We start from the raw sequence: 26,641 nt of genomic DNA on the forward strand, positions 1-26,641 counted from the left end.
CTGCTCAGCAGGGAGCATGCTTCCCCCTCTCTCTCTCTGCCTGCCTCTGTCTACTGTGATCTGTCAAATAAATAAATAAAATCTTTTTAAAAAATGTGTTCTGGGGGCGCCTGGGGGGCTCAGTGGGTTAAGTGTCTGCCTTCAGCTCAGGTCATGATCCCGGGGTCCTGGGATCCAGCCCTGCATCGGACTCCCTGCTCTGAGGGAAGCCTGCTTCTCCCTCTCCAGCTCCTGCTTGTGTTCCCTCTCTCGCTGTGTCTCTCTGTCATAAATAAATAAAGTCTTAAAAAAAATGTGTTTTGGGGGCACCTGGGTGGCTCAGTGGGCTAAGCCTCTGCCTTCGGCTCAGGTCATGGTCTCAGGGTTCTGGGATCGAGCCCCGCATCGGGCTCTCTGCTCAGCGGGGAGCCTGCTTCCCCCTCTCTCTCTGCCTGCCTCTCCGCCTACTTGTGATCTCTCTCTCTGTGTCAAATAAATAAAAAATTAAAATCTTAAAAAAAAAATGTGTTCCAAATCAACATAATGTTTCTGTATGCTTTTAAGAGTCAACCAGAAAATGCAGAAGGAACAGGACCTCATTCATGATTATAAAACTACTGTAAATGTCTGGGAATTACTTCGTTCTGGTTTAAGGGGACTCTTGCTTCACAGAGTGCGGGTGTCCTGCCCCATTCCAAGTGGCCGTGGGGAAGGTGGGGGGGGGCAGGTCCTGGTGAGCCCACGCCAGTTCCCGTTCCATGGTCCTACCAGCAGCTGGTGTTCGAGGGTGCGCACATCCCACGGTTCTGCCCAAAGAAACACAGGAAGGATGCGGGGAAACTGCTTGTTCTTAAAAGTAGACACAGGAGGTCGCATCCCTGTCACAGGATGAATTGTGTCTCCCCCATCCCCACCGATGTGCTTGTGTTGAAGCCCTAAGTCCTGGCAGCCCAGGATGTGACCCTATTTGGAGCTGCCATTGTTGCAGATATAATTAGTTAAGAGGAGCTCACACTCCCTGGGGGTAATAATACATTATATGTTAATAAAAAAAAAAAGAGGAGCTGATACTGGGGTGGGTCCTTATGCTTATGTACCTTATGGTACTTATGTACCTTATGGTACTGCTGGTGCCATCTGGGTCCTTATGAACAGGAGACCCAGGGACGCAGCCCCAGGCACAGGGAGGAGGCTACATGGACGTGACGGCAGAGACTGGGCTGCGTCCGCACGTCAAGGGAACGTGGAGGACGGCCAGCAAAGCCCCACGGGAGGACAGGGGAATGAGATGGGTTCACGCTCAGCCTCGGAAGGAGCCGTGGCTGTCCACCCTGATCCTGACCTCCGGCCTCTCCGACTGGGCAGGGATGACTCCCGCCCCAGCCCGCCAGTTCGTGGGGCTTTGCTCAGCGGAAATCTGACACTCCCCCCGGGCCGCTGGAGCAAAGGATGCCTGAGCCTGCGAATGCCTCCGGTCCTGGGAGGGGACATGCAGGAGGCGGACACGTGGTCACACGCTATGGGGAGACCGGCTGAATGAACCCGAGCCCAAGAGCCAACGCTGGGCTTCTCATGGGCTCCACGGGGGTCGGGCTCCTCAGCGCTGAGAACTGGGTTTGGCCCAGAGCACGGCTGGACCCAGGTTTCTGTGACTCGCTGCCGAAATCTAACTGATAACAAGCTTCACAGGCGAGTTTAAAGATGCTCTTAAGCATATAAAAGACGCAGGAATGGAGAGTGATAGCATATCTGGGCAGGAAGATGGCTTAGCAAATAACCCAAGTTAGCACGTGAATCTTCTGTAATTCCCAAAAGGAACTCCAGACAGAGTCCCGTGTGCGAGACCCAAGATTGGTGCGTAAACTCCAAGTGTGGCAACTGTTCAGGGGAAAGGAAGACTGAGATGAGGGCATCAGATGCGGATCACTGGACACAGAGCCCCACCAATGCCAAGCGGGGCCTTGGGGCAGGGACAGACCGACAGATGAGACAGAGAGCCCGCAGTCACATCTACCCCTGGGCCCCCTAAAGGGCAGAGTGGCGCCCCAGCCCGCAGGCAAGCGGGGATCGCGGGGCAGATGATGTCGGGAAGACAGACTCACTTCACGGCAACAAGGAAAACTGGGTCCCAGCCTCACGGCACGACCGAAGGTGACCTCACAGGTGAGTTGGAGGAAAGACCCGAGAGTAAAAGGCGAGACCATGAAAGTAAGAGGAAAAGTAGAACGCAGCCCCTGACTTTGGGGTGGGAAGGAGCTTCTTAAGCAAGGCCCCCATCACCAAGCAGAATCGATGGAACAGACCAAAACGAAAGTTTTGGCTCAGGTGAAGGCGGGCCCGGGGGGTTCACAGGGGTGGGAGGGTGCCTTGCCGTGTGAAGCCCGGTCAGGCCACGCAGGGACCAGGAAGCAGCGAGCGGATGGGCCCCTCCTGAGGGACTGCAGAGCGAGCCCCGATGGCGTCGGTGGGAGACACGCACGCGGCTCAGTTAACAATTCCTTAGCGGACGGCAAGCGGCGTTCTCCGAGCCGGCAGGGGCCGAGTTCTCTCTCAGCTTCCACCAGACAGACAGACAGACACTACGTTGAAAACTGTTTTCTAGTCCTTGATATCCTGCCTGAGATTTGATTTTTGTTTTTTTAAGTAATGGCTGCGCCCACCACGGGGCTCGCAGTCTGGACCCTGAGGTCCGGAGCTGTGCGCTCCTCCCCAGGCCGGCCAGGCTTCCCTCCTGCCTGCGATTCCAGCATCCCGAACGCGGCTGTCACCAGCTAAGTCGTGACGGGAGCTTCCCAGACTGTCAGATTCAATCAGTTTCCGTTTACGGACTTCTGTCCACCTTCAGCCCGTGGACATTAGCAAATGTCCTGTGGCCAAGCCTCAGTATTTGGTAACAGAAGGAACCACGAGACTCATCATGTTTCTCACTGTTGTCATCAAGGGACAGAACAGGTTTTCTTGTAATTTATGATCGAATCATTTTTCCTGGAATTGAATTTTCTGTGTTGTCACAAATGGTGGGTCATACTTCTTAAATCTTTAATCCCTTCTGCTTCTCCTTATGACCTCCTCGTTTTGTGCTCCCAATGTACCTTATTCCTCGTTGAGCTAATTTGTACGGCTTCACGAGGAAGGATAAATGCGATTAAGCTGTCAGAACACTGCTTAACCACACATGTGGGGCGTCTCTGAGGCCCCGTTTCCAGACCCTCCCACGGCCCCGGTGGGAGCACGCCAGGCGGTGGCTCCCTGACACCTGCTCGCAGCTTCTCTGCTCTGGGGGCCACGCGGTCTTCTGGCTTTCTTTGCTTCCATTTCCAGGCCTTAGGTGTTTATTATATTCTTTTCGATGATTTTTTAAAGATTTTATTTACGTAGTTGTCGGAGAGAGTGAGCGAGTAAGCACCTGATCCGGGGGAGGGGCAGAGGCAGAGGGAGAAGCAGGCTCCCCGCTGAGCAGGGAGCCCGATGGGGGATTTGATCCCATGATCCTGAGATCAGGACCTGAGCTGAAACCAAAAGTCAGACGCCTCACCGACTGAGCCCCCCGGACGCCCCAAATCAGCAGTGTCTTCATGCAGCCCATTTTGCTAGAACACCTAAAACTGTCTGATAGTAACTGGGCTTTGTTCTTTCCAGCCAATGAGGTAAACAAAGGACATTAATCTGTCCTTAGTTTTGAATTTTGTCTTTTAAATTGATTATTAAAGGGGTGCCTGGGTGGCTCAGTGGGTTAAAGCTTCTGCCTTCAGCTCAGGTCATGATCTCAGGGTCCTGGCAGGGAGCCTGCTTCCTCCTCCTCCTCTCTCTGCCTGCCTCTCTGCCTACTTCTGATCTCTGTCTGTTAAATGAATAAATAAAATCTTTTAAAAAATAAATTGATTATTAAAGTGCTGTTGGGGCATCTGGGTGGCTCAGACATTAAGTATCTGCCTTTGGCTCAGGTCAGGATCCCGGGGTCCTGGGGTCGAGCCCCTCATCCGGCTCCCTCCTCAGCAGGAAGCCTGCTTCTCCCTCTCCTTCTCCCCCTTGTGTTCCCTCTCTTGCTGTGTCTCTGTCAAATAAATAAAGAGAATCTTGAAAAAAAAAAAAAAAGCGCTATTGTGTTTTACGTGAGGCCGTGCTGGTCTTGCTGGGCACGAGGGCTGATGGGGACCAGCCTGACCCCCCCAGGCTCCCCACCCCAGTGGTACAGGGATGCCCCAAAACCCTGAAGGCCTGGGTGGCATTGGGGCACCTACCAGAGACCTCTTGCTGGCTGAGGACCCTCTGCGGAAGGTCGGGGGCACCTCCCAGGAACCCCACAGTCTGTTGACCTGGGTGGCCGGCATGACACTGACCACCAGCTCTGGGCGGCATGGGCCACCATCAGCAGGGGCCTCCACCCAGCTGGGGGCGGGCAGCACAGGCTGCATGTACCCAATGCAGTCAGGCCGGAAGTGTGGGCATTAGGGCTGGGAGATGGACACCGCAGGACACCTAGGAGCCCCTCCATGGGGACCCTCCGCCCCCCGCCAGAGGGGCACTCACCGCACGGAGCCCAGGCAGCTGCCGTTCAGCTTCAGCTGGCTGAGGTTGGGCAGGTGCACCCCTGTGCGCCATGGGAGGGAGCGGTGGGTGACCAGGCCGCACTCCCGCACTCCCCTCTCAGCACCCTCCGGAGGCATCCATGCCCCACCGGGCTGTCCTGGTGCAGCCTCGGCCTCAGGTGGGTGCGGGAGGTGTGCCTGAGTGGAGCGGGCCACCCGGAGGCCGAGAGGCCATGGGACTCACGAGTCTGCTTGAGGCAGGGGAGCCTCATTGGCATGGGTGGGGTCACCACAGCTTGGGTCCTGCCCCTGAGCCACAGGGCCAGCCCCAGGCACCCCAGACCATCACTTCTGTCAGCTCGCAGCACTGGGTGCCAGAGCACAGGAAGCCCCTGGCTGGTGTCCCCGTGTACCCCAAAGCCCCTGGCAAAGGGTTCCAAGTTATATTCCCTTGACGAACAGGGCACTGACCCTGCGGGATGGTCCTGATCCCTTAAAGAGGGGTGCAGGGTAGGCCCGTGGGGTGTAGGAAGGGTCTGTGGGGTGCAGGGCAGTCTCGTAGGGCACAGGGCAGGTCCGTGGGGTGCAGGGGTGCAAAGACCAGGGCTTGGCCGCACTGGGGCGGATGGGCCCTCAGAGAGGAGTTGGAGCTCGCCAGGGCGGGGCGTGGACGGGGAGGGCGGGGCGTGGATGGGGCGGGGCGGGGTGGGGTTGGGGCGTGGACAGGGAGGGGCTCTCACCGAAGTTTCCCAGGCTGCTCTCACGAGTGTTGACACACATTTCCAGCATGCTCACCAGTCGAAGGTCATCTACCTGGGCCAGGGCCCGCTGCAGAAATCGATGACGGGTCAGTCGTGTGGACTGGACAGGGGTCACTCCCTCCCTGTGACGTCCCTGCCCTTGGCCATGGGGCTGGGACAGGTGGCACATATTTCCCTGCCTTGTCTCTGCTGACTTTAGCCGCGGACGGCGCAGGCTGGCAGGGGATGAGAGCACGGGGTATGAAAAGAGACAGTACCCGTGCTTGGCGGGGGGCCCATCTGCAGAGTTGGGCCTGAGGGCCAGTGTCCCCGTGAGACCCATGGAACAGGCCCCCATATAACAGAGGGTTTAGGACCAGTTTGGGAGGCCGATGTGAGCGCTGCTGGGGCTGAAAAGACAGATGTGTGTGTCGTGCAGCAATGGAGTGTCCCATGGGGTGGCCGGATGGCAGAAAACGTGCTTGAGGAACTTGTCACATAAGGCTCCAGGAGACACAGGGCTCAGAGGGAAGGGAGGGCGCTCAGAGATGTGGTACTCTGGGTCTGGAAGATAAAGTCATCTCTCCATTCCAATCAGCCAAAGAAAAGGCCGAGGAGGTCCGCAGGACGGGTGACTGTGGGAGTCCGTCTTGGGAGCAGGATGGGGTGCTCTGCGCCTGCTACCCCTGCAGAGGCTCTGGGGCTCTCAGGGGAGGCCTCCAGGGAGCTGGTGACCCCGTTTTCAGTGGCTGAGTCGCAGAGAGGTGTGTCCAGACCCTGTCGCGGGCATGGCTCTCAGCACCCGGCACCACTGGACTCTACCATGTTGAAAAGCAGGTGTGGTGACCTCTGACCACCAGCGAGCCCCGGCCCAGACTGGGGCTCACAGGGACCATCCGAAACGCCGGTTTTCGGGACCATGTTTTCTAGGTAGGAGCTGGGCAGAGAAGGAAGGAGGCCCCAAGATGGACAGAAGCCACCATAGGGACAGCAGTTTTTGGTATAGTGTGTTCCCAGCACGCGGTGCCCAAACACGTGTCCAGTGGGCCCCCAGACCCCTCCTCAAGGGGGAGAGGCTGGTGAGTCACCCTGCTGTTCCCACCTTGTAGGCTGGCCGTGGGGCCACACTGGGCTTCATGCTTGCTGGGGTCCTTCTTCAGATGTGCCCAATGCAAACATTTTCTCCCAGGATGCTGGGCTCACCTGATGTTAATGGGGACTTGGCGGTGTGGAGGCTTGGGGGGTGTGGGGCAGGTGGGCCATTGCTCACACTTGTCACTCCTCCCCTGAATTAGAACTGTCGTCCATTTCCCGCCCAGTGATAACACGGACCCCAGAGCAGGTGGCCTTATCCATGCTGGGCTTGGCCCAGGGAGCCCTCAAGTGTGCACCTGGGTTCACCTGCTGCTTCCCCCCAGGTGTCAATCATAAGCAGGGCTGCCCCACATTGGCCCCTTAGCCTGGATCCCAGTGGGAACCTGCCGGGCAGACCCCAAGCCTGAGGACAGACACCCATCATTGCAGCCAGAACCTGGGCGGTCTGTGGTCAGCGTTGTGTGTCTGCAGATGACAGACAGATATGGAGATGCACCAGGCCCAGGTGCTGGGGAAGGAAGCCCCACAGGACGGCTGCGGGGTGCCTTAGTGTCAACAGGGTCCACCCGACAGTGCTGTGGGTAGGCGCTGCCCCGAGGATGATGAGGGGTGTCCAAGCAGATCTGAGGGGACAGAGTCACGATACTGTTTGCACCCCAACTAGCCCGATTCTGTAGGGCTCCCAGGCCGTACAAAGCCTTCTGAGCGGTAGGGACATCCCCCACCATCCGTCTGAGGAAGATAGTGACCATACACTCTTCTGCAGGGACACCCCCCTGCTGGGCACTATCTTCCACGAACGAACACAAAATGGAAAGGAAATGAAACAGAGAGTCCAGTGAACCCCAGGAAAGTCTGCAGCTCCCGGCCTGGATCCCAGCGTGTGATACCAGGGGGGTGACAAGGCTCGGTCCCCCTCCGGGTCCAGCCAGGGTGCGGTGGGGGGCTTGCCCCTACCCGCACCTTGCTCCCGGCACTGCCCGGCAGGGCCAGGCTGGACCCTCCCTGTCCTGCTGTCCAGAGCAGGGAGTTCTGTCCCCAGCCAGCTGCTCTGTCCAGCAGATGAGACCCCAGCTCTGTGCATGGGTCAGCCAGTGCCCGGAGTGCCTTCGCAGGTCAGCCTATTGTCCGTGCAGCCAGGTGTCCCCTGTGGCCCCAGGAGGGCCCCTCTAACTAGCCCACCTGTGGTGTCTGAACCAGGCCTCATATGTGCGGAGGGACAGGGGACCCCAGAGCTGGCCGGTGTAGGGGTGGGCCTGTCTCTGTCCCCCAGCTGAGCAGCTGGTGGGAGGGCCGTCCTGATGGACTCCACACTGGATCAAGACCCTGGGAAGATAGGGGCCTGTGGGCATGGCTGGAGGGCCGTGCACACAGAGGAGCTGGCTTGGAGCCTGGGGAGGGGGCCCGGCGGGGGTGTCCCTCCCACCTTCCCTGATCAGTGCGGATGCTTCTCTGTGAGTCAGCTGGTCAGGAAGGCAGGCAGGGACCTCAGGCAGCCAGGCTCCTTTCTGCATGCTGGTGAGCATGTCACCTTTGAATCTTCAAGGGACCCCTCCCCGGGCACTGCACCTTCTTACCCTGCGCAAGGGTGGGTGTGGGCCTGAGGGCTGCCTGGGCAGTGCCTGAACCTGGTGGGACCTGCCCCCTCAGCATGGCCAACAGTGGGTGCGGAGTTGCCCAGAGGGGTTGCTGGGTGGGAACCTGGAGTCAAGAAGGCTCTGCATCTCCCAGTGGGTCGCAGAGTGGGAGTGGGAGGGCGGCAGCAAACCCCCCCCCCCACCAGGTTTGGGAGAAAGCCTTCCCCAGCTGCCCCCGACGCAGTCAGGGGGACCCTGGAGCAGCCGCAACTTCGCCAGCCCACCCTGGATGGCAGGGGACCCTCCCTTTGCTTGTGTTTTCGTTGACCCCTGGAGGTTTGCCCCTTCCATGCGCCTGGCACTGTCTGCCACCCAGCCTCCCACCAGAACGGCGCTGCTCCAATAGGGGGCTTCTGGGGTTCACAGAGTGGTTCCTGCGCACCAGGAGAACACTTGGGAGTTCCTGCCAAGCTCGTGCCCTCAGGCGTCCTGAGTGCCTGGGGGCCATCGGTGTCACCAGGCCCCTGGGGCTGGCCCTGAGGGTGGAGCAGTGCTGGGGACGAAGTGGGGCTGAGAGCGGCCCTCAGTCAGGCAGGGCTGCGGGTGGGCTGCGGATTGAGCGCAGGCTGGACGTGCCCAATGCTGCCCCATCAGACCCCTGCGGCCTGAGCCCTCCACCCCTCAGCACTCACCAGCCGGGCAGGCGACAGGGACTCATCGTCCAGCCCCTCGGCACGCCTGTCCCTGTGGCGGCCTGGGTCCTTGCTCTGTGGGCGGGGGTCTGCAGGCCTTGCCAGCTCAGCTCCCACACCGGGACCGTGGCTGCGCTCGGCCAAGGCCCATGGGCTCTGTCCCAGGCCTGGGCCATTCACATCCAACCTGCGTGGACAGGCAGAGGGCAAAGCCACTATGCCTTTGCTCTTCCCCCCCATCTGCAGCCTGGCTGGGACCACGCGCAGCAAGGCTCTGGGGCTCACCCTGCCTGGCTCCAATGGGGCTCTCACTCACTCGGTCTCAGCCTGCCAGGGGACTCGTGGTGGCCTCACCATTACCCACTCAGCCTTAGCTCACACCCACTGGGGTCTGGGCGGGTCACCTCCTTGTGTTTCTACCCATCCTTCAGGGTCCATAGCAGAGACTCCCCTATCTGAGGTCCTGCCCAGGCTGTGCGTCTGAGGGGAGGCCCCAGGTCATGTTTGCTCTGTCAGCTGGGGCCAGCAGCAAGCCATTGGCTCAGGCCCTGTGCTGTGTGTCTCCACGAATGGTCTCCAGGCCTGGGGGCCCAGGGTCAGGCTCTCAAGCGTTCCCCACACCCCTATGCCTACTGAGCCCCTCACCTGGAGGCAGCTGCCTTTTCCCACCACGGGTCAAACATCCAGACAAGGCAGCAGCATGTGTCTTCAGGTGACACCTGCAGGAGAGAGTCGTGGTGGCCTCCTGGCCAGGGCATTTGGGACAGGCTGGGCTGAGGCCATAGGGCCAGGTGTGGAGGTGGTTGGGGCTGTCCGTATGGGCACTGGCCCTCAGGTCCTTTGATCATCCTGATGGGGGACCTGGACTGGCCGATGAGGAACAGTCAGGTGGTGACTAATGCCATCCTCTCTCCAAAAGGGGTCCCAGGTCTGTCAGTCTGAACTGTCTCTCACGGGTGGGCCTCCCTGGCACCTTGTCCCTCTGGACCCCCCCTCAGCCCCAGGCTCCAAGGGATGTTGTCCAGTGTGTCCCTGGACACCTGCACGAGGCTTGCCTGGAATTGCCCCTTAAAGATGCAGATGCCTGGCCTGACCCCTGGCCCTGGAGCCATCTCTAGGTTTAGAGCCAGAAGTCTGCCTGGAATGTTCTGGGCACTTCCCACTAACTTGGGTTGAGGCCTCGCTGACCGCTGCACCTGTCTTACCCCTAACCTTCCTGGATTTACTTTCCTGAGAAGTTTGACGTGTTCTGTTCTTCAGCTCATTCTCTGGAGTGAGCACTGCACCCCAAGACAAGTAGGCCCTCTGCAGGCAGCGTGCTTGCCTGCTGTGTCCACATGTGTGGAAGGGGGCTCTCCCCCACCCACTGGAGGATTGGTGGGTGTGGTGGGGGCTCAGTCCGGTACTGCTCTTCTCTGTCAGCCCCCTGGACGCATTAAGCCGCGCCCTCTCGCTCATGCCCGGGGCTGGGAGAACGGCCAGCTGGGCTTTCGCAGAAGCGGTGGAAGGGGCTGCTGAGCCCTGGGACAAGCTGCCCAGGCTCTGTGTGCCTCAGTGGCCTCATCTGGAAAGTGATCTGTACCCTGAGGGTCCAAGGAGGTCAAGGCCGTGCAGGTGAGCCCCAACATACTCACAGGGTTTCCAGGCAGGATTTCTTTCCACAGGTTCCCTCTGCTGTCTGCCTTTCTCCAGCTGGTGAAAAGCCCAAGCCTGGCAGAAGGGCCCACCACTGTGCCTCCCCGGAAGGCTGGCTGCCCTCATCCCAGCCTTGGATGTATAGGCTGGTCAGGCTGCCGTCCCAGGTCGTCTCTGGGCATCATCCTGGGCCGAGTCCACTGCCTTCCCTTCTGTGCCTGACAGCGGCTGGCTAGAGGCCCTACCCTGACCTGGCCCTGCGTACTGGTCCTGTCTAGCCCAAGGGTCTCGGGGTCCAAGGAGCCAGGCCTGGGCTGGTAGCCACAGCTCCCATGTAAACACTGTCCCTCCCATTCATGCGCTGGCTGGAACTGTCAGTTCACGTCCCTGCTCCCACCCTGCCCTGCCAGTCTGGGAGCCCCACAAACCTTCCCAGCTGGAAACCTGTGTCCATAGGCTAATGCCAACTCCTGGCCTGGGTTGTCAGCTCTCTGGGTCCCCTGCACGACTCCACTCCTTTACCTCAGAGTAGGGGGCTCGGAGGGCAGGGCCAGGTCCCCTCCTTGGTCCCCACTATGGAAACACCCAGAGCAGAGTCTGAGTCCCTGCCTCCCTCTCCCCGGCAGGCGCAGGGCCTTGAGCCCTTCGAAGCACGGCTAGGGTTGTGGGCGGGGCCCCTGAAGGACCAGACTGGACATCTAGGGGTACCACCGAGTCTCCCACTGGCTTTGCTGCCTCGTCCTAGGACCCGTCCTCGGCCCCAGTCTCCCCCAGGCACGCAGCGAGGCCTGCGGCCCAAGGCCCATAGGCGTGCTTGGCTCTCACCTGCGGGGTCGGTCCCGGTGCCCTGGGTGCCCTCCGCTGCCGGGCGCTCACTCCGACTCGGGGTCGTTCTTCCGGTGGCAGGGTTGCGGGGCCGGGGCGTCATGGCAACGAGGCCGGAGCCTCATTTGGATGCTAAAATATTCATGAGGCTGCGGGAACCTCCGGGCTCAGCCACGCCCCCTTAGCAACGGTTGCTAGGGCAGGCCGGCGGGGCGGGGCAGCAGCCTACCGGGTTGGGATCTGGAGGGCTCCGCCCCACGCGGTGGGCGCCCTGTGCGCTGGGCGGGAACCAGGGGGCGGAGGTGAGAGGCCATCCAGCCTCGGGGGTGGAGTAGTGGGGCAGCGAGGAGGCTGGGGCGCGGACAGGCTAGGGGTCAGCCCCTGCAAAGGCAGTGTCTGGTGCAGAGCAGCGCCCACCTTTCCCGGCTGGGAGGGTCGTCCCTGAGGTCCCCGCCTTCAGAGATGTACGCTCGCCTCCAAGTGTGGTCGATGCTAAAACAAAAGGAAGCGCCGTGGGAAAGGATCCCCACGAAGAGGAGGGAAACGCAGATCTAGACACCCGGAGGGGAATTTGGAGTGTCCATGCTCCCGAGGGACGCCGCCACCCGCTCCCATTTATGTGTGCCAGGCGCGAATCCCGCCCTGTTCTAGACTGCCACGGCACGTGGGGTCGGTGATGCAGTGCGGCGGGGGCGGCCCCCGAAGGGGTCCGCTAAGGTCACGGCCTGCAGGGGGGTGAGCTCCCAGAGAACAGCCCCGAGCCGGCATGGGAGGGGATAGGGTGGCGTCCGAGCAAAGCAAGGTTGGGTCTTCTGTGTAATGCACCATTCTTTCTTTGTAAATAAGGAGGGTGTGTTTCTGCACCACTTTGAAAATTTTTTAAATGTTAAAACCATTTCTTTTTGAAAATCTCGAAAGGTGGGATGTGCGTTTGTGCTTGGGATGGGGAAGATTTCAGTACGCCCCTCTGAGCAACTTTTGGGTGGGATTTGCTGGGTACCATTTGTAATTGGGCCACGCGGTAAGCTTCTGTAGGGTTGGAAGGGCTGGGTGGCGGGCAGCTGGGTGGGCCGGTCTGCAGGGCCTGCCCCAGCTGGGCGAGGCTGGTGGTGAAGGGGTGCAGGAGAAGGCCGGTCCTCGGAGCCCCGGCGGGGCTGCTCACTGGAGAGAACCCAGACCCCCTATACGGGATAAAAAGGGTATGTGTGTCTCGCTGCTCCGTGGGCTCAGACGGGCCCCCATCCCTCACCCCCCGCCCGCCCACCCTGCAGAGATGCCCAGGCACCTTCTGGCCCTGGGCGCACCGGCTGTGCCCAGCCCAAGGACTAACCGAGGTGCCAGGTGTCCTGGGAGGGGCGCAGGCGCCCGTTCCGGAGCCACCGCACGGGAAGAGGGGCGCAAGGCAGCCGAGCCTCCGGCCACTGGGGGTCCCAGAGGCTTCCGGCGCGGCCTGTCCGGGAGCCTGACCCTCGCCCCGGTCGCCCTTCTGCTTTGCTCCAGGCTTCCGCCCACCCCTCAGTCCCCCAGTCCGGGGGGCGTCCGCGGTGCTGGCCCTCCACCCTCCCTGAGGCTCGCCCCCGGGCTGGCCTTCGGCTCCGTGGCCCCCTCGGTGGACCGCGCGTCGCGACGCAGGGAAGCCCTTCCGGGCAGGGCAGGGGCTCGAGCCGGAACGCAGCGACCCCGCCCCAGCCTACAACCGCCGGCGGTCCGGCTATCCTGAGGGGCCTCCATTTCCCCGGGAGAGTCCGAAACCTCTCCGGAGAAGCCGTCGCCCCCGGACCCTTGACCTCGCGTCCTCGCAGTCCTCCGGCCTGGCAGAACCCAACCCCGTAGGCCGCGGCCCACGAGAGCCTCCCCGGCCCGGACCGCCCTCCGCGCCGTTTCCCGGAAGCCCCGCCCCGCCACGGCTCTTGACGGGCGGGCGGGTCGGCCAACCGGAGCGGGGCGGGACGGGGCGGGACGGCTCCGGGGCGGGGCGCGGCGCCCTCGGCCAATGGCAAGCCGCGCCAGGCTGACGGACGGGCGCAGGGCGGGGCGTGCGCCGGTCCCCGCCCCCGCCCCCCGCCCCGAGTGTCCGCCGCCCGCGCCCCGCCGCCCGCAGCCGGAGCCGCACCCTCCGCGGACCGAGCCCATGCGCTGGGCGAGCCGCGCGCCCCGGCCGCGGCCCCTTTCCCCGCCCCCGCCCCAGCCCCGGCCCCGGCCCCGAGGGCAGTCGCGCCAGTGAGCGGTGAGTGCGGCGGGGGCGGGCGGGGGGCGGGCGGGGGGGCGGGCGGCGGCCCCGACCCGGGCTGCGGCGCGGGGCGTTGGAGGCGCGGCGGCGGCGGCGGCGGCGGCGGCGGCGGCGGCGGCGGCGGCGGCGGGGCGCGCGGGGGCGCAGGTGAGCCGCGGGCGGGAGGGCTGCGGGAGGCGGCGGGGGCGCGGTGCGTCCGCGCCCCTGGCCCTGCCCTCCGCGGGGCGCCAGCCGTGCTCTTGGGCAGCGTGCGGGGGGCCCCCCCGAGCCGAGGTCCGCCGCGGCCCCCCTCGAGTCCACGGCGCGCTCCCAAGGGCTCCGGCACTGGGCGGCCATCACGGCCATCAGCCGGCGAGTCAGGGGTTAGGAAATCGCTGCCCACTGTCTAGGGACAGGAGCAAGGGCACCCCGCGTTCAACCTCACAAATCGGGACACCCCAGCCGGAGGCCTTGAGTCTTGCTCACCTGCACCCCTGCTCCGCGCCTCCGCTGGGCCTGTTTCTCTCGCTGGGTCCGTTACCGGGAGCCCTCCTCCCCCCAACCCGTGCCCGGCCGCCTCCTCGGTCTTCCTTTCTCCGAAGCTCATTGGCAGCAGGATACCGTGGGTTTCCCCTTATTTTAACGGGTGCCGGCCTTTTCCTTGGAGAAGGGGCCGGGGGCTTCTTTCCCTGCCCGTCACCCTGCACCTGGAACAGCAGCTGGCATGCAGTAGGCGCTCAGTAAATGCTTGTCAAAGGCAGCAACATGCTGGGGGGGGGGGGTTCCTCAGCTAGTCGAAGGCTGGCGCTGGCCTGCCCAGGCACGCTGTTGTGGCCCGACCTGTTCTTGCAGGGAGGGGACCGGTAACCTCAGCCTGCAGGGCTTCCAGTTCAGGCTTTCTGCCTACCCAGCAACTTCTAATTTGGGTGCGTGCTTGGGAGATGCTCTCAGCTGTCAGCTCTGCCTTTTGGGGGCCAGCTCCCTGCTCTCTCAGAGCCATAAATGCAGCTGGAGTGAGGGCCCTCTGCCACCCCTGGGCTAGAGGAGCTGCAGGTGGGGGGGCTGGACCCTGTTCCCTGGCTGTCTGGGGCCAGAGGGTGGGGCGGCGGCGTGGGGAGCTCACAGGCCTGCTCCGTGGGGCTGGGCCTGTGCTGAGTGTAGCTCCCTCAGCAGGCGGGACGGGAGACCACCGCAGTGCCCCGTGCTTCAGCCCTTGAGGAGCGATGACGGAATATAAGCTTGTGGTGGTGGGCGCTGGAGGCGTGGGAAAAAGTGCCCTGACCATACAGCTGATCCAGAACCACTTCGTGGATGAGTATGATCCCACCATCGAGGTGAGTGTCAGCGCTCCTGTCCCCAGCCTTGACTCCTGAGGTGGGCTTGTCTTCCGTGTGCTCGACGGGAGGGCGTCCCCCGCTTGTGGGACTTGGGGGTGGGGCAGGAGAGGTACCCAGGATGGGCCCATCCTAGGAGAGGTTGTGGGGGTTCCTGAAGCCCTGTCCTCCTGCAGGACTCCTACCGGAAGCAAGTGGTTATCGATGGGGAGACGTGCCTGCTGGACATCCTGGACACGGCAGGCCAAGAGGAGTACAGCGCCATGCGGGATCAGTACATGCGCACCGGGGAGGGCTTCCTGTGTGTGTTCGCCATCAACAACACCAAGTCCTTTGAGGACATCCACCAGTACAGGTGAGCTGCTGGCCGGCCCTTGGGGCTTCTCTGTCCTTGTTTCTTCTCATGTCTCTGTCCTGGTTCTGGATGCAGCTGTGCCTGCAGCTGAGCGACTGGCTCCCACTTTTTTCCTTGTAGGGAGCAGATCAAGCGAGTGAAGGACTCCGATGATGTGCCCATGGTGCTGGTGGGGAACAAGTGTGACCTGGCTGCCCGCACAGTGGAGTCCCGGCAGGCACAGGACCTCGCCCGCAGCTATGGCATCCCCTACATCGAGACGTCGGCCAAGACGCGCCAGGTGAGCCGGCTCCCCACCCCACCTCCAGCCAGGGACCCGCCCCGCCCCGCCCCCGCCAGGGAGCAGTGCTCATTGCCCCCTCTCCCCCGACACAGGGCAGCCGCTCTGGCTCTGGCTCCAGCTCCGGGACCCTCTGGGACCCTCCGGGACCCCCGTGACCCAGCGGCCCCTAGTGCTGTAAGTGTCCCCGGACGGCAGGGCAGCGAGGGAGGCCAGGGCCCAGGGTCTGGGCTGACCCAGCTCCAGGGAGAGGCGGAGGTCCCTGGAGAGAGCTGCCCTGAGCCAGGCCGGAGCGGCGACCCTGGGGCCCTGGCTCCTCGGCCCCCAGAGTGCCCTGTGGGCCCTTGTTGGCCCTGCCCCCTTCATGGGCTGGTGGGGACAAGGTTGGTAGGTCAGAAAGGAGAGGGACACGGGGATGTTCAAGCTGCGAGCCAGACCCTGGGCCCGCCCTGTGGGGGAGGCTCCTGAGGAGCGAGCTGCCTGGTGGGGGCAGGCCTGGGGCTGCGGGATGAGCGGGGCCCAGCGGCCACATGGGAGTCGGAATGGGAAGAGGGTGGGGAAGGGCAGGGATTCTATATGAGCTTGAGGCTGGGGGGTCCCTCGGTCCCCTCCCCTGCCAGGCCCCAGGCCGAGTCCCACTCTGAGCCGGCCCCTCCTTTCCAGGGCGTGGAGGACGCCTTCTACACGCTGGTGCGCGAGATACGGCAGCACAAGGTGCGGAAGCTGAGCCCGCCCGACGAGGGGGGCCCCGGCTGCATGAGCTGCAAGTGTCTGCTGTCCTGACGCCCCCTCCCCCCACCATCTTGCAGGCCCTCTGTGCCCCCGGAGCACGGGCATGGAGCACGGGCATGGGGCATGCAGGTGCCGGATGCCAGAAGGAGGTGCTGCGGTCGGAGGGAGGGCAGGGGAGGGAAGGAGGGAAGCGCCGCCTGGCCGGCTCAGGCTCCCTGCACGGAGTCCGCACACCTCCCAGGACGCTTTGCACAGACTGTGGTGACCTGAGGCCACTGGCACCCGGCTGTCACTCTCCTCCCAGCCCCGTCCTGGTCCTTTGGGCACAGGCTGAGTTGCAGTAAATTATTGGATGGTCTTGACCCTGGTGTCTGGCCGAGATGGGAAGGGCCCCAGGTCCCTCAGCCTTGTCTGCCTGGAGGCCTCTCTGCGGGGAGCCCTGCGGGGACTGGGGAGGCGGCCTGGGCTGAGCCACCCTCTTCTGTCTGGGTGTCTGTCTGGTGCGTCTCGCAGAGAGTGTGGGCTCCACAACTCAGGCTGGCTTTGTGTTCGACCACGACAACACTTTATTGAATGTCAACAGTCAATAGGGGCTCAGAACCTAGGATGCGAGCCTTCCCCTGGGGACGGACACCAGCTTCTCCTTCAGGGGAAGGCTGAAGTCCCACGGAGGCCTGGGCGCTAGCGTCCCCCACTTGGCACCTGTGCTGACGGCGGGTGTCAGCACGTTTCCCAAGTTTCCTTGAGAGGCAGGTGCTGAGGACGCAGACCTGAGCTGGGGTGCAGCATCAGGGTTCCCGGACAGGGTCCCAACACGTCTGCCTGGCCTTGGCCACTGCCCCACAGCTGCCAGGTGACCGCTGGAGACCCGCGCTCTGGTGGTCCCTGCCTCCTCCTGTTGGGGAGGGGAGGGCAGGACCCACCTGCCTGTCCATGCGCCCAGGCTGGGGTGACCTGTGGTCCCCAGAGCTGACCTAGGTGGGAGTCGTGCACCCGTGGGGCATGCTCAGGCCCCAGGTGGACACAGAGAGTCCTTCAAGGACTTGAGCAGCTTTGGGTCAGAACTCAGGACTGCCCAAGGCCACGGGGCCTGAGACCCATCAGTCTTCCTTCTGGTCATGGGGGAGCTCGTGTTGTCTCTGCTCCCAGGGGCCTGGGGTCAGGCCAGAGAAGGTCCCTCTAGGTCAGTGACTTGGTACCTCCTGGAGGGGGTGCCATCTTCCAAGAAGTTGAGAGTGAGGAGGCAGGGCACCGTGCTGGCTGCCCAGAGCCTCTCAGCCCCCACGCTCTTCTCCAGAGGCCGAGGGGCATCTACTTTCCCCATCAAGGAGGAGATCAGAGGGGCCTGGGCAGGCTCGGGGCCCTGGGGCTGCGGGCTCAACGCTGGCCCGCATGTGTCTCGGCTGGGCTGGTCGAAGCCCACACAGGGGCAGGAGCTTGCAGAGGCCCTAGGGCAGGAAGGGTGTCCTGGGCCCTACAGCCTCCTCCCTCCTGGGCTGGAGGGACCCTGTCCCAGGAGACCCAGGGACGTTTTGGGGCCTTGTCTGGGGTGTGGCCATAGGGGTGGCCCCAGCAGGGGTTAAAGGGAAAGGGACCCAGTGTTGTGGCCTCAAGGCCATGTCCACAGGCCCCCTGCATGCACCCCCCTGGTGTCCTGGCAGGTTGGGGAGGGAACTGCATCGCTGCCAGGGTAGCCGGGCCAGCGAGGGGTCCTGGGCTGGGGGCAGCTGTGCCAGAACTAGGGTCCCAGGGGCTTCTGGCCACAGGGGTGCAGCCAAGGGCTGCGTCGACCTTCCCTCCTGCAGTGGCTGCTCGGCCTTGAGCACGGCCTGGCGGGGAAGGGGTCCCGGCTGCTCAGCGTGTGTGGCTGGGCCTGGGGAGGCCAGCCCGTCCGCTCCAGAGAGCGTCTCCAGGATAGGAGAAGGGAGGAGGGCCGTCGGGGCTGGGGACACCTGCTCCTGGCCCGGGGCATCTTGGGAACTCCTCAGGGCCGGCTGCAAAGAGGCAAACTGGGTTAGCGTCTCCAGCAGGCTGCTTGTGCCCAGCTGGCTGGGCCCCCGGGGTGTGCTCCCGCCTCCCTGGGTGTCCACCCTGGCCTGCCCCTCACACCTGATCCAGGCCGCGGATGCCCCGCCCCCACAGGGGGCACCCTGATGCCCGGGCCAGGCCTGGGTTCCCCGAGATTGGAGTAGAAGAGCAAAGGGACAGAGACACAGAGGAAGGCCCCCCGGGAACTGGGTCCACTGTGAGTGGCCCCAGGAGGGCGAGGCGGGAAGGGATGGGGACCGGAGCCCACCTGGCAGGGGCAGGTCGCACTTCCTCCGTCGCAGATGGGCCATGGAGGCCCGAAGGTGTTTGAGGACGGCCTCATCCTCCAGGGCCCAGGGCTGGGCCAGGGTGTCTTGAAGGAAGCCCTGCAGCCCTTCCAGGGGCAGCTTCAGGAGGTGTTCTGGGCAATGGGTGTGAGTCAGCAGAGGGGCGCCTCCCCACCGTCCCAGGATCCTGCCCGGGGACAGCGGTTGGGCGTCCCGCCATTCCCAGGAGCACCCCGGGCAGAGCCGTGCAGGAGAGGACCCGTGCCCGCTGCTCCTCTGCAGGGGGCCCCAAGCCACCGGCCGGCCTGTGTCCCTCCACCAAGGCCTGCCTGCTCCTCGCTCCTGGGAGCAGTGGGCCATCTCCCCGGCCCCCCACGCCTGCATCAGACACCCCTGGGCTCCCACGGGGTCCCTTACTGCGGTGCAGCCTGAGGACGGTGTAGGCCATAGCTGTGAGGACACGCTCTCCGTCCAGCATGTAGGCGTCCCACAGCTTCAGGGTGAGCATGAAGGGGGTCTGCGGGGGAGCGGGTGTGGGAGGCCCAGAGGGGTCTCCACGGGGCGAAGGCCTCCCCTCTGCCCAGCCCCTGCCATCCCCCTGGCTGTGTCGGACGGGGCCCCGCAGCCCGTCGTGTGGGTGTCCTCCTCCTGGGCAAGATGGGCTCCAGACGACCTTGGGCAGGAAGGGCCCGGCCAGTACAACCCATAGACCTGGTGGGCCACAGACTCTGCCCCACCCTCGGTGCCCACACACGCCGACAGGACTCCAGGCTGGCTGCAGAATGGGCCGAGGGCCCATCCACACCCAGGCTGATGTGGCCTTCCCTGGGGAGGCAGAGATGGACAGCGCCAGTCCCCCGGGACGTCCTCAAGGGGCCCCCTTTGGGGCTCCAGGACACATTAGGACGGCAAGCCTCAGGGTCAGGGCCTTGGGGTCAGGCCTGGCTGGTCTGGAGCGTGAGGCTGAGCTCAGGCTTCCCCTGGGCCCGGGGCCGGGAGCAGGTCAGGGACCAGGTCTGCCTGGGGGAGCCTTACCCGGCTGATGAAACATTGGAGAAACCACCTGGTGGTGTACAGCCCCGCGCTCATCCCTTGCTCGTCCTGGCAGAAGGACACAAGGTGCTCGGGTCCCAGCCGGCGGCCACCACCTCCCTGGCCCCGGCCCCATGCACACACTCCCCGAGGCCCCGCTCAGCCCCGAGGGCGCCCTGGGCCCAGCAGGAGACGGAGCCGGACACCGGGCTCTGGGCAGCGTGGGCAGGGTTCTGAGGGCCCCCCCCTCTGCCCCGGGCCGTGAGGACAGGGCCCCCGGGGAGCGTCGACTCGCCAGGTGTTTCTTCAGGCCTTTGAGCTCCTTCTCCACGATGTCATCATGATGCCGCTGGAAACGGGCCAGCTTTGGGAATCCCGGAGTGAAGAACCCTGAGAAGGCCCCAGGCACCCCCACATCAGGGCCTTGTCCCCCACCAGGTGGGGGATGAGTCTGCCAGAGGGCTCCGCTCCCACGCCCTGACTGCAGTGTGTGCCCACAGCCCTCCCAGCCCTGGCTGCGCCCACTCGTCCGAGACAGCAGCAGAGCCGTCCAGGCCTGGGGGCCGGGCCAGAGGTCCCTCCCCACAGAGACCCAGCTGAGTGGGGGGCCGGGCTGAGCACCAAGCCCGTCGGACCCAGCACACTTCCTGCGGTGGTGGCAGCAGGGGCAAGAGGCTCACCAGCCCTGAGGGGTAGGACGAGCCTCCCACGGGAAGGGTGAAGGGGGTGAGCAGGCCCAACTCCTGGGCTTGGGTGCTGGGCTGAGGGTCCAGGGAGCGGGACATAGCACCGCCCGGGCTTCGTCTGGCCGTGGGCTCCCAGGGGGACCGGGCGGGCAAGCCAGCTGCCAGATGGGGCTTAAGGCCCCGTGGGAAGGCGAGAACGGTCTGCAAATGCTGGGGTCAGTGGCCATGGCTACAGACGCCCTGAGGAGGCCGTGCCCTTTGCCGATGGGGAGCTGTCCTGGCATGCCCCGCTGCGGTGGCTGCCCTGCAGGGAAGGAGTACTGAGTTCCAGGTCCCGCCCAGGCGCCCTGGAGGCCCCCTACCATGCATGGTGTGGGTCTCCAAGGTCATCAGCTGCGCCAGGGCCCAGAAGGCGTCTTCCTCACCCAGGAACATGACCAGGATTGCCACCATGTCACTCATCCCCTGACAGCCCACCTCCTGCAAGAGCCAGACCCCATGGAATGGGGCCACCTCGCTGGGGGGAGGTCAGGACAAGGGGAACCGCCTTCCCAGTCCGGGTCCCGATCCTCCCACAGGATCTTCAGGACCCAGCCCCGAGCGTTAGCACCACAGCGGTGCAGGCCAGAGCCCCCCGGCACCCAGCGCTCAGGGACTCAGGGGCCGTCCCTCCCCCGCACTGAGGTCTGCACCCCAGCCTGGCCTCAGTCCTAGGGTCCAGGGCCCCTCCCTTGCGTCTCTGGGGCCATGGGAACTGGAGTCCCAACTAGGAGTCCCACCACTCAGCTTCCTGGAGACAAAGGGCACCTGCGGGGCAGGAGGCCTGGCGGCAGGGACACTCACGGGGTCATAGACTGAATACGCCCAGAGCACATGGAACAGGGCTTGCTGCCTGGGGATGGGGAGAGCAGGGTGGGTGGCTCTTGTCTGACCAAGCCACATGGGTGCCCCCCGAGGAGCAGAGTGCAGCCCCAAGGGACCCTCGGTCTTCAGCGAGGCTCAGGGCGGGACACGTGCGGCGGGAATGCGGGTGGTGAGCACAGGACCCGGGGCGGGGCCGGGTGGCATTTGGGGGTTTATGGTCCTGGCTATCTTTACAAACTGTGTCCACTGTGGAAAATACAATGCCAGTCCACACAGAAACACACCCAGTGGGCTGTCCCCTTGACCGTGTGTCCCTAGTTCGCCCATGTGTGTCTTCGCCCGGTCGAGTCGGTGCTGCCTGGCCCCCAGCTCCCCGTAGTGCCCCCTGCCACGACCCCACCCTCTGGCCCGGCTCCCCTCGTACCAGCTCCATGCCAACCTTTGGGTTCTGCTCACATGGCTGCCCAGCCAGGCCCTGGCGCGGTGCCCTCCCCATTGAGGCAGCCCCGGGGGTTAGGTAGGGACCCCTGGGGCCTCCCACCCACGTTCACCATGTGGCCGAGACCATGTTTGCTGCTATTCCTCCCCCTCTCCTCAGAGACCCCGCATCCCCCACCCAGAAGCCCCCGGGTCACGCCTGACCCCCCGAGGAACTCCCGTGGCCCCAGAGCCCCGCTGGTCCCCCAGCCTCACCCGACGCCATAGCGGTCCCGGAACATGATGTGGTTCTGGAAGGTGCGGTTCACGTCCAGGTTGATTTGCCGGATGTTCTTGGAGAAGACCTGGGCCCGCTCCTTCATTTTCTGGGGGCGGAACCGGGGAGGAGGAGCCGGCATCAGCACACGGAGCCCCAATGGCCACCAACTGCCCCCGAAGCAGGAAGAATCCCGAGCCACCCTGGCCGTGTCCTGCGGACAGCTCCTTCCTTCCCTGGTCTCTGAGGCAGGGCCCCCCGCAGGAGCCCATCGTGCCCGGGATGCCCGCGTCAGGGATCGTGCTCGGCAGGCCCGGGGGCCGAGGACACTCCCGAGGGTCAGCCCGCGGGTCTTCCCTTCCCCCGCACGGAGCCCTGTCCTCCAGGATGGAGCTCCAGCCAGGGCCCTGACTAGCCTCTCCCCGCGGGGTGCCCTGGGCTCCTGCCAAGGCCTCCTCCCAGGGCCACGCCTCTGCTGAGGGCACAAGGGCTTACCTCGTAGAGCCCCTGGTGGGTGGACTTCACGTTTTCAATATCGAGCAGGAGGGCCCACACCTGACCCCTCACCTGGGGAGGGACCCCTTTATAGAGGCGCCGACGCATCTGCAGGACAGAAGGCCGTGCTGGGACCCAGATCCAGGCCCACCCTGCCAGGTCTGGGAGCAAGAGGCATCCAGAAGCTTTTGGCTTTGGCTCTGTGGCGTCCCCCGAGAGGCTGGGTCTCCTCGGAGCTGGGCCCCGTCTCCCACGAGGAGGAGGGAACCAGGCCCTGACCCATCGCTCCCACCGCTGCCCACTTGGGTCTGGAGAGGCTGGGGCTCTGCCAGCAGACTCTCCCCAGACAGGGGCACTCCCGTGGGGTTGGGGTCCAGGGGAGGCAGGGGCTTTACCCCCACCCCCGTTGGGACAGATGCCATCTGTGGGCGTGCGGCACCCACCTTCTCGCTGGGCCCGCAGTGGTCCCAGTTGCGAAGCATCTTTGCTCACTTTTCGGCCCTGCGGGTCTCCTGGTAATGTTGCTGGAACAGGAGAAGGGGGACAGCAGATAAGCCGCGCAGAGCGGGAGACCGGCCCATGGGCAGCGTCCAGGCGTCCTGTGGGGCGGGGCCATGGTGGGAACAGACTGAGAGGGGCCTGAGAGCTGACCGCGTCTCCGGGACTCAGGCACCTTCCTGGCCACATGCGGATTCCTGGGACAGGGGCTTTGGTGACCTAGTCCTGGGGACAGCTTTGGGGACTGGGTCTGCCATCCCCTGGCCCCACGCCCATGCACCGTGTCCTGCCCATGCCCCAGGACAGGCTCGTACCTTGGCCTCGTGGGGGCTGAGGCCGGGCAGCTCCTTCTCCCTGGAAGGCAAGAGAAACAGAGCCCTGAGGACCAGGCCCCGGCCCCACAGCCCCGAAGACCCGGGAGAGGAGGCCTGACCCCGGGGAGGGCTGGGGCTGCCAGCTGCCTGTGGCTCAGGCGGGGCAGCTGCATCCCGCCTGGGCCGTGAGAAGGTGGTTGCTGCCAGGTGGGCTGGGCTGGGGTCCCTCAGCGGTCCCCCTGGAGGGACCTGTTCCTAAAGAGGGATGGGCCACTCCTAGTCTTGTCACTGCCGCCTGGGTGGCCCCTGTGACCCTCAGTCTGAGGACACTGTGGGCTCACGGGGCCTGCCTGCCCAGTGTCTAGCCTGCCTCCCCCTCACTGTGTCCAGCACCCTGCTGTCCCTTGACTCCACCCCTCTTGCTGGTCACTTCTGCCGCTCTGGCCCCTTGTCTTGTCAGAGCCACGAGCACGACCCCACCCTCCCACCCCTCTCCATGGCCACTGGTCACTGGGCGGCGAGCACGGACTGGGGACATGGGAGCAGTGCTGTGACCACACACGGAGTCTCTGGCCATGGTGAGGTCTCGCGGGGCCCCTCGGCCTAACAGTCTCCTTCCCTTGTAGCAAGGCCACTGCGCGGTCCCCTTCCCTGGTTCCCCCCTCTAGGACAGCCTCCTGTCCCTCTTCCCTCCTCCCACCCAGGTCGGTCAGTCCCTCCCTCTGCTGCCCATCACCCCTCCCTGACCTGGCCTTGTTCCTGGCGTCGTCCTGCCATCCCCCAGAAGCCTTCAGGAGCTGTGGCGGGTCTGGCCTGGGGGTGTCACCAAGGGTACTCCTTGGCCCTGGCCCCAGACCAGACCACCCTCCCACAGAAAGGACGCCACCGTCCCAGAGCCCCTCACCCTCTGTAGTCCCAGCTGAACTGACTGGACGCACAGATAGAATGCAGGAGGCAGGCCCCAGGCCTCCCTGAAGCAGGCGTGGAGGCCCCTCGTTGGGGTGCCCAGGGGCCCGGCCCAAGGCCATGCTCCATTCCTGCCATGATCTCGGTCTGCCTCCTGGGTCGCTCAGCTCCAGCCAGAGCAGAGTCTGGCCCTCAGAGGGCTCCAGGGGACGATGCCCTGAGCTGGGTTCATGGGTCCTGCCTCCAGAGAGATAAGTTCCTGTCAATGCAATCCCCCCCTGAGCCGGACGGAGGAGGGCCCCGGGACTCACTGCAGGAAGCCGTGATGGTCCGTGAGCCTGCACAACGAGAGGTCAGCACCTTCCCGGGCGTCCCCTGGAGACCCCGCTGGGCGTGCCTGAAACAGAGAGGGTCCGTGGTGGGGATCCTGTCCAAGCCAGGGGCAGGGGGAAAGGAGGGAGCAGAGTGGCTCCTCTCGCCCCTGCACCCTCAGGGAGCCCAGGACCCTCGGAAAAGGGCCCAGCATGAGAGGCAGGCCCTGTCGGCTCTGGGAGCAGGATGACTGCCACCCCTGGGTCTACCAGAGATGTCCCCCGCCTGGCTTCCCCCACTCCTAGGGCCAACCACACCCCCTTGGTCTCCTCTGCGGGACTGCGGCTCTGATCCCTGCCTGGCACATACGTGCTCTCACTGCTGAAATCTCCCTTTGGGCCAGACCTGCTCCTACAAGTCTAGGACCCCACCTGGATCCCCCAAGCTCCCGCTGTCTGGGATCCCAGCTTGGGCCTCCCGAGCTCCTGCCGCCTATGATCCCCGCCTGGACCTCATCGACGACTGACCACTAGGATCCCCGATGGACTCTCAGCTGCTTCCCATGCCTGGGACCCTCCCCCGCGACGCACTTGTTCCCGAGGACTCTGGTCCTTGTCTGGGCTGAACGGGCCCATCCTTGGCTCTGGGCCCACCCCTGCAGTGGGGGCCAGTAAAGTAGATGGGCCCCCTGTGGACCTCACCTGATTGTAACTGGCTAGGATGTGGGTCCATTCCAAGGCCATCAGGGTCTCCAGGTCCTGGTTCATGGTGCTGCCAACAAAAACCCTGCATGGGGAACCCCCTGCAGGGGACCCTGCATGAGAACCTCCAGGGAACCAAGGCGTGTGCTCCCAGCGGGCAGATCCCCAGTCTGTCTGAGCCCAGAGTGGAGAGAACCCTGGTCTCCAAGGACCCTGCTGGGTCGACAGATCCCACGTGGGCACTGCTTCCCCGGGGCACTCCCACCTCCAGACTCCCTTCCCAGCCACCGTCCCCAGCACGCGGTTACACTGAGAGCACAGACCCTTCACCCCGTACCCAGGAGCACACGGGGGTCCGGGTGTCTCCGGGAATTGCTGACATGATGCTTGGGGTGGCGTCCCCAAGCCTGGGGCTGGCAGCGCGGGGCTGGATGGAATGGCCGGCCAGTGAGTATCCCTGAGGGCTTGGGGGGATCAAAAGTGACTCTGAGATGTGACAAGCTCACGCGACAACAGGGAAAAGCCGGTGAGCGGGATGTCCCCCACATGAACACATGCCAGCAAGAATCTGAATGGGCTCGCCAGCCGGGAGCCTGGGGTTTGGGAATTGCCCGAGGAGGGGCGGAGGGGAGAGCAGGAGGGACTTGGTGCTCCCTGGAGGGGAGGGGCGTGTGGGCTCCCTGCCCAGTAGGCTGGGACCCGGGTGGCAGCGGGGGCAGCCCGTCCTCCACAGGGCTGTGGAAAGGCTGCCTGCGCCAACTCACGGTCAGCGCTTGGTGTTCGGGGGCTCTTGCCCACAGCCCTAGAGCCCGCAGGCTCCACAGTGGCCCGAAGGGAGCAGTTCACACTCACCTGTGACCTGTCGCTGTGGGAGCCGCGCCTGCTGTCTCCACGGGGTTTGTGGGGGGAGTGCGTCAGTGAACATGTGGCAGAGCAGGGAACAGAGAGTGAGAGCGTCTCCAGCTGCCTGTGGACACAGAGCAGAGTGCGCGCCAGGCAGCGGCGGAACCCTGGGGCGCACCGTTCAGCCGACAGCGAGTCCCCCGTGTCATCCGTGCGGGCCAGTGGGGTTCTGTCTACACTGAGCCCTTCACCCTGAAGGTCTTGCTCCCCGGGAGGGTCTTGGCACCACGCACGGTGGGAAGGGGGGCTTGGCGCCCTCCCACCATCCTGAGCTCCCATGCTCGGGCCCTCAGGGCACCCCCCTGCTTCGATGACAGGGTCACCTATGTACTACCACCCCAAGTGTTGCCAGGGTGCGTTTTGTACCCAAGAACATTTGAGGGGCGCCTGGGGTGCTTAGTCGGGTGAAGTTCCAACTCTTGATTTTGGCTCAGGTCACGATCTTGGGGTCATGGGAACAAGTCCTGTGATGGGCTTGGGCTCGGCGAGGAGTCCGGCTGCCTCTCCCCTCTGCTCACACCTATGAGTGTGCCCTCTCTCTCTCTCTCTCATAAATAAATCAATCTTTAAAAAATTAACATTGAAGAACATTTGAGAAATCTGTCATCTTTGCAGAGGTGCCTTTATTTTTGGAACGGCTGTATCACTGCCTTTCACGATCCATCGTGATTTCTATCCAAAACCTCTATTCTTGAATATTTACTGAAGTAGAGTCAACACACAATGTTACACTAGTTTCAGGAGTCCAACTTAGTGATTCAGCAATTCTGTACATTCCACAGCACTCCTCAGGAGAAGTGTCCTCACCATCTGTCTTCGTACAAGTTATTGCAACAACTTCTTCCCTATGCTGTACTTTTAAAATTTCCGTGACTTGTTTATTTTATAACTGGAAGTTTATAGCTTATAATATTCTTCATCATTTTGCCCACCCACATC

General features: G+C 63.8%; 3 protein-coding genes across 6 annotated transcripts in view; 1 reads left to right on the forward strand and 2 right to left on the reverse strand.

Moving 5' to 3' along the window:
- The window catches only part of LRRC56 (leucine rich repeat containing 56), a 21,453-nt gene extending 8,469 nt beyond the window's left edge, over nt 1–12,984 (reverse strand). The window contains 5 exon segments of the mRNA XM_047691538.1: nt 4,510–4,570; nt 5,249–5,336; nt 8,613–8,695; nt 8,698–8,799; nt 11,073–12,984. Coding sequence (XP_047547494.1) covers nt 4,510–4,570; nt 5,249–5,336; nt 8,613–8,695; nt 8,698–8,788 — 323 coding nt within the window. The 5' untranslated portion in view covers nt 8,789–8,799; nt 11,073–12,984.
- Nucleotides 12,985–13,141: 157 nt separating this feature from the next.
- On the forward strand, nt 13,142–16,344 carry HRAS (HRas proto-oncogene, GTPase). 4 transcript variants are annotated; one of them, XM_047691554.1, is made up of 6 exons: nt 13,142–13,299; nt 14,455–14,615; nt 14,792–14,970; nt 15,091–15,250; nt 15,346–15,427; nt 15,914–16,344. In XM_047691554.1, the coding sequence occupies exons 2-5, from the start codon at nt 14,505–14,507 to the stop codon at nt 15,406–15,408; spliced, it is 513 nt and encodes a 170-aa protein (XP_047547510.1). In that variant the 5' UTR covers nt 13,142–13,299; nt 14,455–14,504; the 3' UTR covers nt 15,409–15,427; nt 15,914–16,344. The 4 variants fall into 4 exon arrangements, with proteins under 4 accessions (XP_047547510.1, XP_047547507.1, XP_047547508.1 ...); XM_047691551.1 differs by lacking the exon at nt 15,346–15,427; XM_047691552.1 differs by lacking the exon at nt 15,346–15,427 and having other exon boundaries at nt 13,144–13,299; nt 14,452–14,615.
- A 164-nt stretch (nt 16,345–16,508) lies between these two features.
- Nucleotides 16,509–26,580, reverse strand: LOC125078622 (USP6 N-terminal-like protein). The gene is given in 17 exon segments (XM_047691556.1): nt 16,509–17,423; nt 17,425–17,947; nt 17,949–17,976; nt 18,279–18,431; nt 18,715–18,814; nt 19,333–19,398; nt 19,625–19,719; nt 20,378–20,495; nt 20,859–20,907; nt 21,573–21,682; nt 22,069–22,176; nt 22,512–22,592; nt 22,881–22,920; nt 24,098–24,183; nt 24,800–24,869; nt 25,180–25,256; nt 25,652–26,580. Coding segments are annotated over 17 exon segments (2,316 nt in total). The 5' UTR covers nt 25,982–26,580; the 3' UTR covers nt 16,509–17,141.
- Nucleotides 26,581–26,641: the final 61 nt, after the last annotated feature.

The sequence above is a fragment of the Lutra lutra genome, chromosome 10 (assembly GCF_902655055.1).
Source record: "Lutra lutra chromosome 10, mLutLut1.2, whole genome shotgun sequence".
NCBI lineage: Eukaryota > Metazoa > Chordata > Mammalia > Carnivora > Mustelidae > Lutra > Lutra lutra.

What these genes read in the sequence shown, in the direction of transcription:
- HRAS (XM_047691551.1), top strand. Translation starts at nt 14,505, where the DNA reads ATGACGGAATATAAGCTTGTGGTGGTGGGCGCTGGAGGCGTGGGAAAA. An exon ending in AGTATGATCCCACCATCGAG is followed by an intron (nt 14,616 to 14,791) that starts GTGAGTGTCAGC and finishes GTCCTCCTGCAG; the next exon opens with GACTCCTACCGGAAGCAAGT. An exon ending in GAGGACATCCACCAGTACAG is followed by an intron (nt 14,971 to 15,090) that starts GTGAGCTGCTGG and finishes TTTTCCTTGTAG; the next exon opens with GGAGCAGATCAAGCGAGTGA.